Below are 16,581 nucleotides of genomic sequence, written 5' to 3'. Positions count from 1 at the left end.
GGTCTAAGACACCTAACACTTTTTTACAAAATCCAAAGATCAGATTTCTCTTTAGGTAAATTTATGAATCTAGACTTGAGGCTGTTGCTTACACACAAGACAGCAGAAGGCAATTTCAGGCTTTTCAAATTTCACGCAAACTTTAGGGGCCATTCCAATGCAGAGAGCAAGCTACAGACACGGATCAAAATCTTAACAAAACAAGGTCTCAGTCTTTTATCAAAAGAAAGCTCACAATGCTCTTTCATAAACAATCTTGCTATGTTAGTTTATGCTTTGCTATTTGCATCCCTTCTCTGTGTGAGACAATAGTCTGTGGAGGCAGAAATCTTCTTTCTCTGCTTATGAGCTTGAGATACTCTGCCCAAAATAATTTATAAACATGATATTTATAGCATGCAGACATTCTGTATCCTTGGTACTATAAGACCACTGAGCCACAGGAGACACAGGAAAGGGGGAATATAGTTTGCAAACAACATTTGACAGACAAAAAAAAAGTTCAGCCCCAAACAAGTTGAGAAAGTTAAAAAACTGAATGAGAAGGAAAGACAGGTTTCAAGCTGAACTGCAGCTACAGTCAGCTCAACAGAACTGAACAAATAGTAGTGGATTTTTTCACCAAACAAGGGGTATAAGATTAAAAAAAAAAAAACCAGTCCTGAAGGATAGAGGTGAAAGTTATTGAAAGTGAGCAGATTGGAATTAAAAAGCTACATTTACCAGAGTCATCATCATGTCAACAGGGCTAACAGGATTCATCTTGTACAACATTTTCTTGACTTGTTCAAATGTAGGCCTCTGGGATGGATTATTTCTTCTGCACCTTTCAATTAACTGCCGAAGGGAAAGATAGTGAGAAAAGCAAACAGCCTTTTATTATTCCAAGCACAAGCAGTATTTTAAGTTAATACTTCTGTTCTCTGGGTGCCAACTGGCTGTGAAGCTCTACCTGGAGCTGGTGAGAAGTGTCAGAGCTATACTGAAGCTTCTGGAGTTCTACAGGTTTTTGCTGAACGAAGGATATTAGTTCAAGAAAATGCAGCAGTGGGAAAGCATAAGTAAGATATACATGCTCCTTTTGCTGAACAATGTTTAAGCTCTTGTCTTGTGCTGTGAGAGTGTTATGCTGTTCGAGTCACATACTGGTTTCAGAGGACTTGTCTGTACACAAATTTCACAAAAGATTAAGAGCTGAACTACTCCTAAAGAATGCTAAGGTCTGATTAAAATCCAGTGCTGCTAAGGAGAAGTTTTTTTACATATATTTTGCTACAAACCAGTAAGGGTGAATTATATTAAACTTAAACTGAAATGAGGATGACCTCATCTTGTTCTGATTTAATTAAACTGGGAGGGTGTGTACTTTATTGAGGTTACTGAAAAGAAAGGCTTGTTGCATAAGAAACAAACCAAACTCATAATTTGCCTGAGACAGACTTCATTATGTGAAAACCCTCTGTCAGTAAGCTAGACATTATTAATGTAAAATATGTATGGAATTCAACAGTTTATAATAAAATGAAATTGCACAAAAATCAATGATTGAATATTAAAAACATAATCTATTACACCAGCAACAGGAGGGGACAACTGAATCTTTCATTGTCACGATGACAGGTTTTTTACCAAGGGCATTAAATATTATAATTTTGCTTTGTTTAAGCTGTACTTCTTGATTTCCAGGTTATTTATATTTATCAAAGGTAATATTGCCATAAAACTCCTACAACGTATTGTAAACTCACTCCAACAAATTATTTTTGTACACAATATTGTATTTTACTCACCTCTGTATAATCTGTGGGACATGGGCAAGAATTCCCAGTCTTTCCTGAAATTAATTCTGCCAAAGGTGGGCACTGAGAATATTCAGCTGAATGCACATCATCTTTCTAGAGAAAATGTGATTAAACAATGTTTTGCAAATGTTATGTTTCTCCTGCCAGCCACTGAAAATATATTATTATTATCATCATCACTTTTATGACATCTTCCCTATCACTTCTAAGTCAGATGCTTTTCATAAGAGCACAAGGGAAAAAAAAGATTAAAAAAATATAACCCAGTATAAAATGGGTCATCTTGTCTAAAAGCTTTTTCAAGGCTGAGAGGCTTTAATCTCAATACTTGTATGATATAAACAATTTTTGAAACAAATGAATACCTGACAAGATATTGGGAAATTTTTAAGAGACCACAAGGACTATATTAGTCTACTATCACAAACTTCCAGAACTGGAAAAATATTAGTTTCAAGTCTTTATTGTTACAATTCTTGTTAAGCAAATTATTTCAGAGAGAATGTGGTTACATATCCAGACCATCTGTTTGCAATTTCAAGGTGCATTCTTTTTGTGTTTGCTAGTTATCGGTGGACAAAAGACATATTGAAAACAGACATTTTCCTTATGGAGAGCAACTAATTTGCTTTTCTAAGGTATTCTTATTACTGCAAGATTCTACAAAAAGGGTCTGTAAATGACAGGAAAAGGAAGAAGCAGGAGGAAAAAGAAGATATTAATACATACAATCTCCCTGCATCCACCTAGCCATTAAGCCTCACAAAACTAAGTGAAAGGAAGTTTTGGAGCTACATTATTTTTATCATATGCTCTTCTTCAAAGCTCTGAAAGGGAAAACTGGTAGATCTATGAGGAAACCCTGATTGCATGGCATCCATAAAATCATGAGGAAAATGCATGCTCAAAAAGTAACTCTATAATGCAGTAACTCAAAGTTGGGTTTGTGTCATCAGCAGAAACAAAATCAAAGTTTTCATGCAAATTCTACAGATAGTTCATCTTTACTTACTGCCAGAGGGTCACTTCTTGTGGCAATTTCTAGTAAAATGATGGCGTAACTGCAGAATAAAAATGAAGAAAAATCTTAATGCAGTAACAGTTAATTGAGTCAGTGATTTCTTCTTTTCATTATTTCTTATTCTTCTCCATTCTATGACTGAAATCCCAGTATCTCAAAAAGCAAGTATGGCAATGGTGCTGCTACTTGTTACTACTTTGTGTTTTCAGAGATTTGTTACTGAATGTTTCTTAGCATTTCTCTCTCATGGTTATAAGTCCCAGAGATGTTTGAGTTTGACGGTCATCAAAGCAATTTTCTCTGTAAAAACTAATGGAATCCTGAGGTGATACGTGCAGGCTTATGCACATGATTCCCACCAGTTAAACATAGAGGTCTGATTTTTGCTCCAATCAAAGGTCAGGAGCAGGTTCATCAGAATCACCAGTGGGAGGAGTGTCTTTTTTTCAGCAAATGAAAACATCATGGTTCTAGAAAATGTCCATAAAATCTGTGATGACACTCTGTGTCTAGAGAAGATATTTTATAGTAAATATTTCTGCTTGTTTCTTCTGAATTTTATTTTTGTAATTATTATCTTCCTCAATTGAACTAAGGTCAAATACATTCATCAAAGATAAGAATGGAAAAAGACAGTAAAAATAGAGAATTTAGTCTTTTCTCTGAACTCATTGGAGATCTTTCAGAACAGTGATCTCTTAGAAGCAAGCACCTCCTCCAGACAACAGTCTAGATAAAGATGCCTCTATATAGGGAAACTGTGTAATAATTTACCCCTGCATGCCTCTCAGCTTTAACATTTGCTTTATTGGAGAATATTGGTTTTCAACCTGTTGTGTCGCTAAATGGTTTCACCGTTCTGTAAGACATTCTGTTGGTAACAGGGTATGTTTGTCTATCTTTCAGCCCACTTGTGGACCACCATTGGAAAATAAAATTATGCATGTAAAACAAGATGAATAATTTAGAAATTATTCTGATGAGATTTTTATATTAATTTTGTAGTGATTTGGTAAGAAAAAGCACATCAGTTCTGGTGAGGCAGTAAAGCTGAAACAAATTTTCAAGGATAATAATTAGATTATAGTAAGTCTGATAAAGCAGTATTGATTTAATTAATCTTCAGCTGCACTACCCAATAAAACTAACTTATCCACTGCGGATAGTTAAATTTATATGATGATTACAAATCAAGAAGAACCAGTCTAGGAGAAACTGTGACGGGAAACAGCCTCTTCAGCTCAAAACAGGAGCTACGTTCATGCTTCTGTTCTCATTTCCATTTTAGCTTTCCCATCTGACCAACACTTTCTGTAGAGAACTTTAAAAGCAAGTGATTCATCTGGAAGAGCACACTAAATTACAAGTCTCACTCCTGCAGTTTCTACAAATTTTTTATTTGGGCCTCACCTTCAGGAATATTAATGGAATTTTTGCACAGATAAAAACTGAGGATTTCAATACTGGATCAATGCTGCCTGGCCAGTGAGGCCAAATACTTGGATCAGGAAGGCTCACCTCCTGCTCATATCATCAAACACCAAATTTGTTAAAATGCAAATTCTAAAGAATAGCCCAGACAAGAAGACAATCCTTTCAATGATAAAGAGTATTTCTCTATCTTGCCTGTCTGCATGTTGCTCTTCTCCCTTTTTTGGTGTTATCTCCCACAGCTTTTATCTTTTTTTTTACCCAAGAAATTAGTAACTGCAGTGCCACAAAAGAAAATGTGGATTTTGCAGACGTGGGTGGGACAGCAAGATAAACCCTGGAAAGAGTCACTGAATGTGTCAAAAGTTCATTGTAGACATATATGATATGAGCAAATCAGATCTAATCAAAGGGGGAATCCTTGGCAAGAAACACCTTCAGGAGGCAAAGTCACCTGCAAAGTCAAATAATGATATCCATCCAGAACAGGAGCAAAGTGAGAACACGCCAATGAAACATTTTCTGGGGTGCATTTTGGCTGCAGGGCAATGGTAAACTGGAATCTATAAGACAATCCTAAAATTATTGTTTAGTTGGAGTACAGTTCTTTCAAAGACTACTTGCAAAAGTACAGACTGACACAAGACAAATGACAGTAGCCAGAAATACAACACAATCTCAAACTGCCTTAGCTGAGCTATTCTGGAGCAAATTCTAAGAACATATTGAAGCCTATAGGCAGAAATACTACTGAGACTTCCAAGTTCTTGCTTAATTGATCTGATAGAATAGATAAAATTAATGATGTTCAAGCACGTTGTACACGCAGACTTTGTTTACAATTGTGTTCCCACTTAACTGAAAAGTGGTTGGATAGAAGCAATCCACCACTGGCAAGGAATTCCACTGGAAAGCAATCTTCTACAAAGGTTTTCAAAAGGAAAGGAATATAACTATTTTCTAGTGCATCCATTTTCCCCTTCTCTTTATTTTTCCTCTGTAAACCAAATATTATCAACATGTATATGCCCCCTAATAATTGTATTGACATTCAATTATAGAATTACAGGATGCATATGTGCATTATGACATCCTAGAACATTGATGCTATTAACTTTAAAAGTATTGCCACTGCTGAAAATAATCTACTTTTCATAAGAAACAACAACAGAAAAAAACATAATTACATAATAGCAGGTCTTCATGCCTTTTTATCTTACTAGTCAAGTGGCTCCTTGTAAATCATTGGGTCAGCTCTGCTTTTAAATAATACCAGTAAATTCAGTATTTGATTATCTGCCTTGAAGATCCTGTGATATCTGTGCTGTTCTGTATTCCAGGACAAATCCTTTTAAAAATACAATCAAACATATACCTAGCATGACAACAGAATTATACCAAGCCTAACTGTCATTAAAGAATACTCAAGATTACTTAAAGCCAGGTCATGAAAACTTAGCTACCTGTAGACATCTGACATAGAATTGGGTTCAAAATCTGAAAGAGTATGTATTTCAGGAGCTGTGTAAATCAAATGCTGCTGGGATGAACTTGATCCATCAGGAGAATCTTCTTTTCTGTATGACTGCAAGCCATAATCTAAAATGGAAGAAAACAGGAAAAACTACTCAGTGGATACTTCCCTGACACATATACAGTAGTAGACAGTAACACAGCTAATCTACAGAAATTAATTTTCCCTATTCTAAATGCACATCTTAGTCTATAAATAGTGGGGCTTGAGTGGTCTTTCCCCCCTAAACTATTGCAAATATAGCATCTGGAAAACCAAATATTTGGGCAAGACTGAATGACAGCAGGGAAACTGAACTACGTGACCCATTGAAATCAGAATTATTGCATGATTTTATCAAATTATTTTCAGATAATTGTCTCACCTTAGTGAAAGAGTTAGCATGTAAATACAGGTTTCTGTTCTACTTTGTCCCTTGCTCCTTATCTCTGGTGGCAGGTTGCTCAAGTAATTACTAGTTAGACAGACTAACATCTGAAAATCAGATGGTGGGTGTTACATGAACACACTAGCATCAGAACAAAGGCAGCATAGATGTGAAACATCTTTCCATCTATACTTCTAGCCTAATATAGAAGGAATTCTTAGCATATGACTCAGAATCGGGAAGAAGGAGAAAAAAACAACTGACTTCTGTTTTCTTTCTTACGTAAACAGCACTCTTCTGAGTGTATGGAAAGGCTGGATGCAGACATCTGGTTTTGTCTGGAATGACCTCTAATTAAGATGTTCCTAGGGACTGAATCTTTATGTGGAGGTCATTTTTAAAACAGCTCCCATATTTGCTATTTGTGAGGTCTGCTTGACATTATCACATCCAGACAAACTATGAAGATTTGAAAATGCTACAGTTTGACACAGAACAGAATCAAAACAGAAGTTGCCAAATTATTTCACAGATATCCTATTTAATTGAGAGGAGCTGTGCTAATGTGATGCAGTTGATGTAATTCAACTATGTTTAATTTTTATGTTTTTTTCCAGCATAGGCTCTAAGCAGAGTAGGCAGTTCTCAAGGCAGAAGGATACTGAGGGAGCTGGAGAAGCAAGCCTGGCCACATGTAGGAGCTTTAGTCATAGGATGTACCACTGAAAAACAAATCTGCTGCTGCTGCTTTTAGGATGGCTGTGGGTTAGAGAGTAAGATCACTACCCTGGGCAAAAAGTAGAAGAGATGATCATTGCCTTAATTCCCTTTGGCAGCTGCAAACTAAACTAGTGGTTTTCTCCAGTGATTTTCCTGTTCCCACAGGCTGTCTTTCTGTACCAAGAGTAGACCTGACCTGTAGCTCCATCTCTGGGGGAATACAATTCAGTGCTGTGAACAAGACTTAAAAGCTTTGAATTAAGACTGCTTTTCTTCATAAAACAACCTTGTGCTTACCAATCAGTCATCATTACTACATCTCTTTACACCATTGTCCATGCCTGAAGTTTCTCTATCAAAATACAGAATGAGGCAGAGTTTCTGCTCAGATGCTGGTAGACTGAATAATTTTTAGGATCTGAAGGGTGCATCTGTGGCACGTACTAAATGACTAGACTTGATAATGTAACATGAAACTTGCTTCAGCATAAGGTGCTGCTAGTGAAGTCTGATACAATCAGCAATTCCATATGAAATGTAACATGGAATCACTTGGGAAGTGTGTTCTGTGTGAAATCTATGTTTAGGGGGTTAGCTGGACAGTTTTGAAATTTTTTTCTAGCCTTCTCTTTACCTGCAATTTTGCAAACCCACCGGTCATCTATCACACAGTTATTAGACTTCAACCGTCCATGATACATTTTATGGTGGTGGAGATAAGCCATTCCTTGAGCAATATCAGTAGCAAAAGAAAACCTGAAAGTCAAAAGTCAGTGAGCTAGTATTTCCACTTTCACTCAAGAATTGCTCCAAAGCCTACTAAAGCTTACAGAAACTATAGCTTTCAAATTGTGTTCCCATGCTTATTTTTCCAAAACACTTAAGGTGTTTGAAAACCCATGAGCTCACAGGTCAAGACCGTAAAGTTTCTTCTAGAAGTTGTCAGTACTTTTGCATCCTTGGGAGTGCTTTCACATGTTTACAAGTGAAACAATTTTATTATCTTCCTTGCTTTATTTGGAAGGTTTCCTTCCTGAAAACCATTTTTCTTTGTTGAAGGCAACCATGAAGCAGAAGCAGAAAGGAGATGTCAAGACTGATCTCAAAAACAATGTCACTGCCTTTGTGAAAGTTTCATTGATAATATGAGCTCATTTCCTGCATCAGTAAGAATAATAAACCACTTGCAGGTATACTAACCATTTCACCAATATGTCCTCACAAAGAAAGATGTAATGGGGTTTAGTTAAATAGGGATACCTAAGATATTTGTGAAAAAAGTAGAGTTATATGGGAAAAAAGGGTTTTAAAACAGTTTTGCAGTATAACTAGTGAAAGAGTTGAGAAATCATTGGCTTAGCACTGCAAGGACTAAACATATGATTTCTCAAAACACCCAAAAGACAAGTTGGACTGGACATTCAAATTTCCTCCCTCCCTTCCTCCCTGCCTCTCTCCCTTTCTTCCTTGGATTTTTTTACCTGAAACCCCAGTTTAAAGGAATATCTTCATTGAGGAGCACATCACTCAGGCTGCCTTTGGGGCAGTACTCTGTGACAAGGGCAACATTTGGAACTTCTATACAACCTCCAATGAATTTGCAGAGATTGGGATGATCAAGTTCCCTGTGAAAATCAACAAAAATCACAGATCTCCCTCCTGGTTTTGTAGCACAACTGGAAAACCAAGTGCCTTGTCTCACAATGTAGAGAAAAAGCAAAACAGACATAAGGAAATTTTGATCTTTGCTCTCTTTCAAGTAAAGTTTGAAAGAAAGTGGAATATGAATTTACAATCATATTTGGAAATACTTTAAGCCCTAAAAAAAATCAGTGTAAAAATGGAACAACATACAGTTCTTAGATTTCACTTCTTACCTCACTCGCTTTACTTCTTTACGTATAGTTTTAGACAGTGTAAATGCCTTCTTCATTATTTTCTTTATGGCCACTGTTCTACCATCACTGAAACAGAATGAAATGCTGTTTACAGTTTTAGGGCAACTTCAGAAGTCAGCAATACTACAAAAATGGGGTTCCAAATAGTTTGCAATGGGAAACAGCTTCATATCTATGATGAGGAAGAGAATTTAAGCATGCCCATATGTGGTTGTAATCTGAATCTAAGACAAGGGACAGGACCCTGTTTCTTTTGACAAAGGAACCATTAGTGGTTATATTCAATCAATCTTGATCTGTGGACAACATCTGGAATGTGAGTCAGGTGCGGCAGTTTGACGATGGAATAGCAGCAAAGGAAATGTCAAGCTAGAGAAAAACATACAGCCACCTCCCAGCTATCCATTACTTCTGGCTGCTGTTGTGCAGATCCTTCATTGACATTTAACATACTTTTGTACTCATGGAGTTGATCATTCTCTGCAAAGAAGCAGCTGAGACAGCAAAGCGATCTTCCTTTTTAGAGTAAAGGAATTCAGTGGAGATATCTGCAGGAATTTTAGTGATGACCACCATATACATACAGAGTATGAGGTGTCTAGTGTAGTAGTTGCATGAGACTGAATGCCCCATTCTTACATTTTTCACTCTTGATAAATGTTTTTGACTTCGAGTCATCTGAGGAGGAAGATGATGATGATGATGATAATGATGATGGTGATGGTGATGAAAATGTCACCATTCAGAAAGAAGCAAAAAATATCAACGCTGAATACAATATTTCATCAATTAAGTGGCTGTGATTTTCCACAATCTATGCTGAAGGCACTTTCTCCCCCAGCCTATGATACCAGTTAAGCTTCCTTATCCTCCAAAGCACAGATCTTTCCCTGTGTATTCAAACAATAAGTACTGCTTCCAGCTTTGCACGTGTTCTGCTCCTACCCATTAATTTTATCACTTCTGTACGAAAAATTGCTTTTTCCATGGCAGGATATTTCTATAATATTTGTCCTTATAGTTACATGATATGCACCTTAATAATTTGAATCTTGAGTCGTGCCAGCTGATTAAAGGACAAGATTTCTAATGCGCTGCTGTAGAGGATGCCCTTCTTTACAGAAAAGAACCTAGTTTGCTCTGCCTGCATTTTAGAATAAAGTGTTTTATAAAAGTCTTGGTTACATTTGAATAGCAAGGGACATTCACTAACAGATGCAGGACACCTTATGTACCAACAACCTTTTACCAAGGCCCTAAGAAAACATGAGAAATGAGACAACCAAACCAGAAGCCTGGCATGTAAAATACTCCAACATGCAGTATGGAAGTCAGATGATGATCTAACTTACCAGATTTGGCCTAACAAGATAAATTCAAGCTTTTTCACTGCCTATCAACATAAAGTAGCAAGAACTAGAAATCCAGCTGAAACTAATACAGTAAATACTGCAGTACATGAGTAATATATTGACTTACTATCTCCCAGTTTGGGTGAAGTACTTCCTCCTGGCCGTGTTGGCAGCTGCTGTGCAGGAGCTCAGAGCAGTAACACAACTGACACAGGAGTCACTGGGTGCTGGGGGGGCACTCATCATGCTTCCTGTTGCTGTCCGTATAATGCAATCTAGATGGGATGCAGAATGAGAAATACAGGGAATTCTCAAAATCTTTGCATCTCATCTACTCTTGTTAATGCTTAAGAGAGAAAGCCATTGCTTGGAATGTCACTGCTACATAGGAAGTAAACAATTTCAAAGATTATTCATTGCCAGAGATACTTCTCACTAATCCTCAGGATTTCATGCAATTTTCATTTCTCTGCTCTTGAGATGATTAGCCCTTGCTGCTACATAGAAGCTGAGGACAGAACCCAGGGAAGGAGAGTAAACCCTGTGCCATACTTTAACAAGTCTATTTGGAGCTCCTAGAAGACTGTAAAGTACAGGAATGTGGGAAGTGATTCTGACACTAGAGAGAAGTCAGAGAAGACAGTAAGAGGAAAAAAATCCCAGTGATTTTCGATGTACATTTTTTAATGTCTGTTGACCAGCTCACAGTAAAAAAAAGGATTTCAAAACAAATTTAATGAATGACATATCATGTCATAATCTCTAATTAAAGGCTAGATTTAGCCAATTAGACTCAGAATTGCTGAGACCTCTCAACTCTTCCTGGTAGAAATATCTTGCTGAGGAAGTTCAACATCTCACCTTGAATCAGGACTGCCATGTTCCAACACCATAGTATTATCCATATGCAGTTCAAAATTGCATTGACATTTGAAGCTTTCTACAGCATTCCACCCAGAAATACATTACAGATCCCTGAGACAGCTTTGAGAATAAGACTGCATATATGGTGCAATACACCAAAAGAAGAAAGTTATCTCTAAAAAATAAGGCTAATTTTTCATAGTTAGTGCTACATACCCTGGGCAGTAGCAGGTACAGGGCTGGTGATGTGTTTTCATTTAGATATGTGTGCATTTCAGGCTACTGTGGGTAAGTCTGAACAACTCTATCCAGAGAAGACATACTGTATGTGACCTTAAAATGTTGTCAGTCCTCATTAAGTTTTTAATCATCACTCTTAGAGCAAGAGCAGTATTGCTGCTTTGCAGGCTTTTTTTCCATGATAGTTACATCTTGGAGTTTTCAAAGTAATTTTAATCTGGTTTTTTTTGATCATGCTTCTAATTTCCCTCAGTCTCTTTCTATTCCTGTCTCTCACATGTGATGCTTATGGCATTTTCTAATTTACTATCAGCTGAAAATTTTGCTCATGTTACTTTTTTGCTATATTGAAAAACACTTTTCTCTATTTCTGTTTTCACAAATCTGAATTGAAATTAATTTTGGCTCCTGTTATCAAATTAATTTCTAAGCCAAAATCTCTTATTTACAACAACAAGGATATCTTATGAAAAGTATACAGAAATGAATGTTCAAGTCCAAGGCTGAAAAGTATCTCTGCCATATATTATCACAAGAATGTCTTGACACTGGCAACCCAAGAGAACACAGATGAAGCAGACATCTGTGAGGAATTTCTCCCAGAAACACAAAATGAGTGTGTACAATCAGCACAGCAGAGTTGTATAGATTTACCCTTTCTGAGGATCTAGGTATTGTTTTCCTTCTGAATGCTAAATCAAGGAACACCAAAGCAAATAATCTATATGTATCTTAAGTACAGCATAATAAAGCATATAATAACACCTGAATTTGTCCTTAACTGGTTTAATTAGAACAAAATAAATAATATTTTACAACCAGAAGATAAAATAGAGACAATCCCTCCAAATCTCTGGCCAAAATTAATTACTTTTTGCAGTAAGTCTGCCACAGACAGCATACACTGAGAGAAGTTAAGATAGTCCTGCATCCCTCAATATATTTGTGCAATTCCAGGGCAATTTAGTGAGATCAGTTATACAGAAAGGTAAATCCACGGAAGCAATTGTAATTTATTTCATCTGAATCCAGAGTTTATCTGTTTATTTTGGGGTAGGCTTGTCTTTTTAAATTAACAAATCAACACAAATAAAAAGAAATAAACTATTTAAAACAACTTTGTCATCTAAAGGTTTGATAAACAAAAATATGAGTAGCAGTTCGTAGAAGTTACAGGGATGAAATATTGGATATGTCTTTCAAAAACAGCTTCACTTTTTGCAAGACCCTTAAAATATGAACAATATAATTGAGATTATTTCTCAATTAATAAGGAAACTGATCACAGTTTCAAAATTACAAGTTACTAACCTTGTTTGATGCTGGTGAAGTCTATAATCCAGCTTTCATCCCAAAGCATCTTTTGTTTCTGATACTGAAACCACTACAAAAGTAAAAAAAATAATTTCTAATGTAGCCCTCCTGTCTTTGAATCATAGATTATTTTTATAAAGTATGAGAATTTAAAAGTATCCAAACTAAATCTGAAGTGTAAACATTTAACATATATCTTACAGTAACATTAGAACCAGAAGCATTAATAACAGGCTTAGAAGAAAACATAATCTAATAAAATTAAAACATTAAAAACAGTACAGGCTATATTCCAGAACTAAATACATGTCATATTTTGCATTGTCTACAGACTCTCCATTATTGTCAAGATTTATGCATTTACATTTCAGCCTGAACATTAGATGAAAGGTTTACATCATGTCATCTCATGGAAGTGCCCTATGTTATAGAAGCATATGACAAGTACACACTTCATCCCAATCCTGAGATAAGGAGCAATGTATCTTACATCTTGGAATAGAATTAGCCCATGTCCTACAAATTAGGCGATATTATGTCAAATACTCTATCATAAGGGATATTAGGTTGCTACTTTGTAAAGAAGGCATTGAGCTAATAGCTGATTTTCAGTAGAACTGACATACAAAGCTAACATTTACAAAGTGTAAATATGTGCTTTCAAATAAGCAACAGATTAAATTATGCAGTTGTTATGACTGCAGTCAATGCCAAAATGTCAAATAAAAGCAGCATTTTACCACCATTATACCATTTTCTAGCGCAAAATTTAATATTAGGACTCATACATTTATTAAAGCGGGTAACAACAGCCCAGATAATGGACAAAGAACAGATTGTGCAGATTGTATTGATATATTGGTTGAAATTGTGAGAAATATAGAGCTCACTGAATCAAAATTAAGTTATCCCATTTATTTCAAAAGGCTTCTGAGGAAAGAAACCTACATTTTATCTTGCAAAGGTGCAATATATTAGCAAGAAGTGAATACTAGGCTTGCTTCCTTTGACACTAATATCAAAGGAATCCTTTTTGCTACTGAAATTATTAAAGAAGGCATTAGTTCCCCAGATGGTTCCTTTTACATTATATCAATTCCTGAATGAGATAAAATAATCTTTCCTATCTTACTACAATAAAACCAATAAAACTTAAAAACCCCACGATGCTGCTATTAAAGAAGTTAGCAGGAATATGTCTACAGAAATGAAAGAAGGAAAAAAACCAAACTACTCCAAAACTACAGAGAAAACAGCAGAAATAACAGATAAATATTGCTATAAGAAATTTAAATAAATATATGCAAGGTGAAGAATCTCCACTGCCCTTTCTAAAAACCCAGTTATCTAAAACTATCTAAACTTCTCATCTGTCCAATTGTATATTTCTATCAGATCACGTGGTTTTACTGTACAGCTGCTATAAAGTCATTGTCACAACCACCTTGTGGATTATGAATGCTCAAATAGCTTTCAACAGGGCTTCTGTTCCTAATTCTCAAATTCACACAGTGAGGCACAGAAAGACAAATACAATGTGAACCTCAATTTGTGGACCATCAGTTTTCTCCTACTCATTCCCTCTCTGTGAAGCTGCCTATCTCAGATGCTCACTGCAATTGCAGTATAAGATAGAAAGAGAAGGAATCCCTGACGCAATCCCTATAGTTTTACAGGATATATGGACCAAAGTCTAAACAAATTACCTGTTATGAACATAGTCAATACAATGACTCTACAATTGCCATATTCACCTGCTAAATCTCTGTTATGAAACTCACAAATGCATTTTTTTTCAAGATGCAGACACATAAGGAAAGTAGATCTTCTTTCCCAGAAACACTCTTAAGTAATAAGCCATAATATCATTCTCTCTTTATACAGACATTTTAATTCAAAGATACCCAAAACTACTTCTCCAATATTGATATATTCCTCCCTCCTCATTCCCTTTTGGTTTTTCCTTCATGAATCTGCTATAACAATTGATAACTCTTATGCAAAATTAATGACTTTGAACTGAACCAAGATGGTTGTTACACTAAGAAAATGAACTTATTAAAAAAATCAACCAACCAAAACAGAAACAAAATAAATTATCCTCTCCCCATGATTCTTTTGAGAATATCCCAATTCAAATGTTTTTCTTTTAAAGTTCTATTTGGACTCTGAGATTTAATGGCCTCTTGAGGAGATAGTCCCTTAATGAATTTACCTAATTTGTTTTGAAATCTTTTATAATTCTGGCCTCCATAGGGTTTTTAAGCCGTTAATTTCGTAACAGAGTTTTATTGTGAGTGAAAAGTACAGTAATTTCACAATTACAAGCCACACCATTTTGACCAAAATTTTGCTCCCACACCGGAAATGCGGCTTACACTCACGAGCAGCTAATATGTGAATAATTTTCTGACGTTTCCAACCCTGGAAGTGCAAATCGAGTCAGGGCAAACTGTGAAGTCGAGCACCTGCCAGTAAAACCCGGCATTTACACGATTGCTACAAATTGGTTCCTGTGTTGCGCGGCGGGTGCAGCCAGGCTCTGTGCAGGCAGCACGGTGGGGGAAGAGGTGAGGGTGCTCCCTCCTGCCGGCCCCGCAGCTCATGGGGAGGCAGGGGGACTCCCATCCGCTCCTGCTGCCGCCGCTGTGGGTGCCAGCAGGCTCCATCCCTGCCTCCCACCACTGCCACGAGTGCCAGCGGGCTCCGTGCCCCGCTGCCACCGCAGTGCAGCACCGGGCTGGGGCAAGTGAGCCCAGTGGCAGCGGCGGCCGGCCCCAAGTGGCCCTGCCAAGTGGCAGCGCCAAACTGGGTCACCTGGCCCCGTCGGCAGTCCCGAGCCCTCATGGCCCGAGCCGAGCCAGTAAACCTCGCCATACCGCGATTCTGTTACTGTTTGGCAACTTTGTTGCACGCGGATCCTCGCTGCGAACACAGAGCGGCTTATAATTGGGTGTGACTTGTGTATGGACAAAGAACGAAATGTTTGCCAACACCCGGAGATGTGGCTTATAGTCAGTGCGGCTTGTAATTGTGAAATTACTTATTGGCATCCCCTACTCCCCATGTTGTGGAAAATCTTTTTCCTTTACCATAATCTACCCATCCCCCTTATACATTCCATCGGATGAAAATCCCTAGTACAATGTGACTTCCCACATACGGAAGATTTAAAAGCTGTTTCCCTTCTTTTTGCTTTTTTCCATAGCACACAGTTGCTGGAGGCAAAAGAAAATCTCTCCCTTTACTAAGAGAGAGTTTCACTCTGTGTAAGAAAATCATGGAAGAGAAAGGAAATAAAAGAGAACAGGTACTTACCATGACTGCTAAAATAAAGCCAGTGCAGACTAAACATATTGGTAAGGCAATTGCTATCCTAATCTCAACAGAAAGAGGGCATTCCCCACAGTCTGCTGGGCATATAGAGCAGCCTTCTTCTTCCTCACAAAAGCCATCTCCACAGACTGATTACAAAACAAAACACACATCAGAAAAATTTAAGGCAATTTCATCCATCCACAAGACTGTACTCAGCTTTAAACATGTGGTTCTTGACCTGGGAAACGTCAGAGTCTCAGAAAGAATAAATTTTGAAGAATTCAGAGATACCATCCCAGCAACTTAAAGAACTATTTGAAGTTCTGAAGTAATACAGATTCTCTTTGACCAGGTTAAATGTCAATTACATCTGAGTCTTTGACATGTTTTGTGTATAAATCACTTCATCTCTATTGTGTTTTTAATTATCCATACTTTTTTTCCTGAAACACAAAGTTCTTCAAGGCCAATATTTCCTTTTGCATTCTTCATATTAATCCAGCACTTGTGATACCCAGAAGCCAGGGACCCTTCTTCAGCAGCATCAGAAAGACTGGGGACTGCAGAAAGAAATATTGCAACCCACACTTCAAGTATTTCCTTTACTTTACTCCAAGGTCTTGTAAAAATTATCAGCAATATTAGACGTAATTTAAAACAAAAGTCTTAAATAACAAATGTCCTTCTCCCATGTCTCGAATGGTCTTTCAATTTTACCTC

The 16,581-nt window shown here is 36.9% G+C and overlaps 1 protein-coding gene across 5 annotated transcripts in view; it reads right to left on the bottom strand.

The window, feature by feature from the left end:
• The window catches only part of LOC117010298 (atrial natriuretic peptide receptor 2-like), a 37,528-nt gene that overhangs the window by 9,341 nt on the left and 11,606 nt on the right, over positions 1 to 16,581 (bottom strand). For all 5 annotated transcript variants that reach the window (XM_033084602.1, XM_033084604.1, XM_033084603.1 and 2 more), the window contains 10 exons: positions 15,862 to 16,007; positions 12,541 to 12,613; positions 10,253 to 10,400; positions 8,753 to 8,839; positions 8,357 to 8,500; positions 7,510 to 7,631; positions 5,718 to 5,853; positions 2,815 to 2,863; positions 1,791 to 1,895; positions 724 to 837 (listed from right to left, as the gene is read on the bottom strand). In XM_033084602.1, coding sequence (XP_032940493.1) covers positions 724 to 837; positions 1,791 to 1,895; positions 2,815 to 2,863; positions 5,718 to 5,853; positions 7,510 to 7,631; positions 8,357 to 8,500; positions 8,753 to 8,839; positions 10,253 to 10,400; positions 12,541 to 12,613; positions 15,862 to 16,007 — 1,124 coding nt within the window. The remainder of the gene's footprint in view (positions 1 to 723; positions 838 to 1,790; positions 1,896 to 2,814; positions 2,864 to 5,717; positions 5,854 to 7,509; positions 7,632 to 8,356; positions 8,501 to 8,752; positions 8,840 to 10,252; positions 10,401 to 12,540; positions 12,614 to 15,861; positions 16,008 to 16,581) is intronic.

Source organism: Catharus ustulatus, chromosome Z (assembly GCF_009819885.2).
Source record: "Catharus ustulatus isolate bCatUst1 chromosome Z, bCatUst1.pri.v2, whole genome shotgun sequence".
Taxonomy (NCBI): Eukaryota; Metazoa; Chordata; class Aves; order Passeriformes; family Turdidae; genus Catharus; species Catharus ustulatus.
The sequence above is the reverse complement of the archived record's forward strand: the minus strand, read 5'-3'. Positions and strand labels throughout refer to the sequence as shown.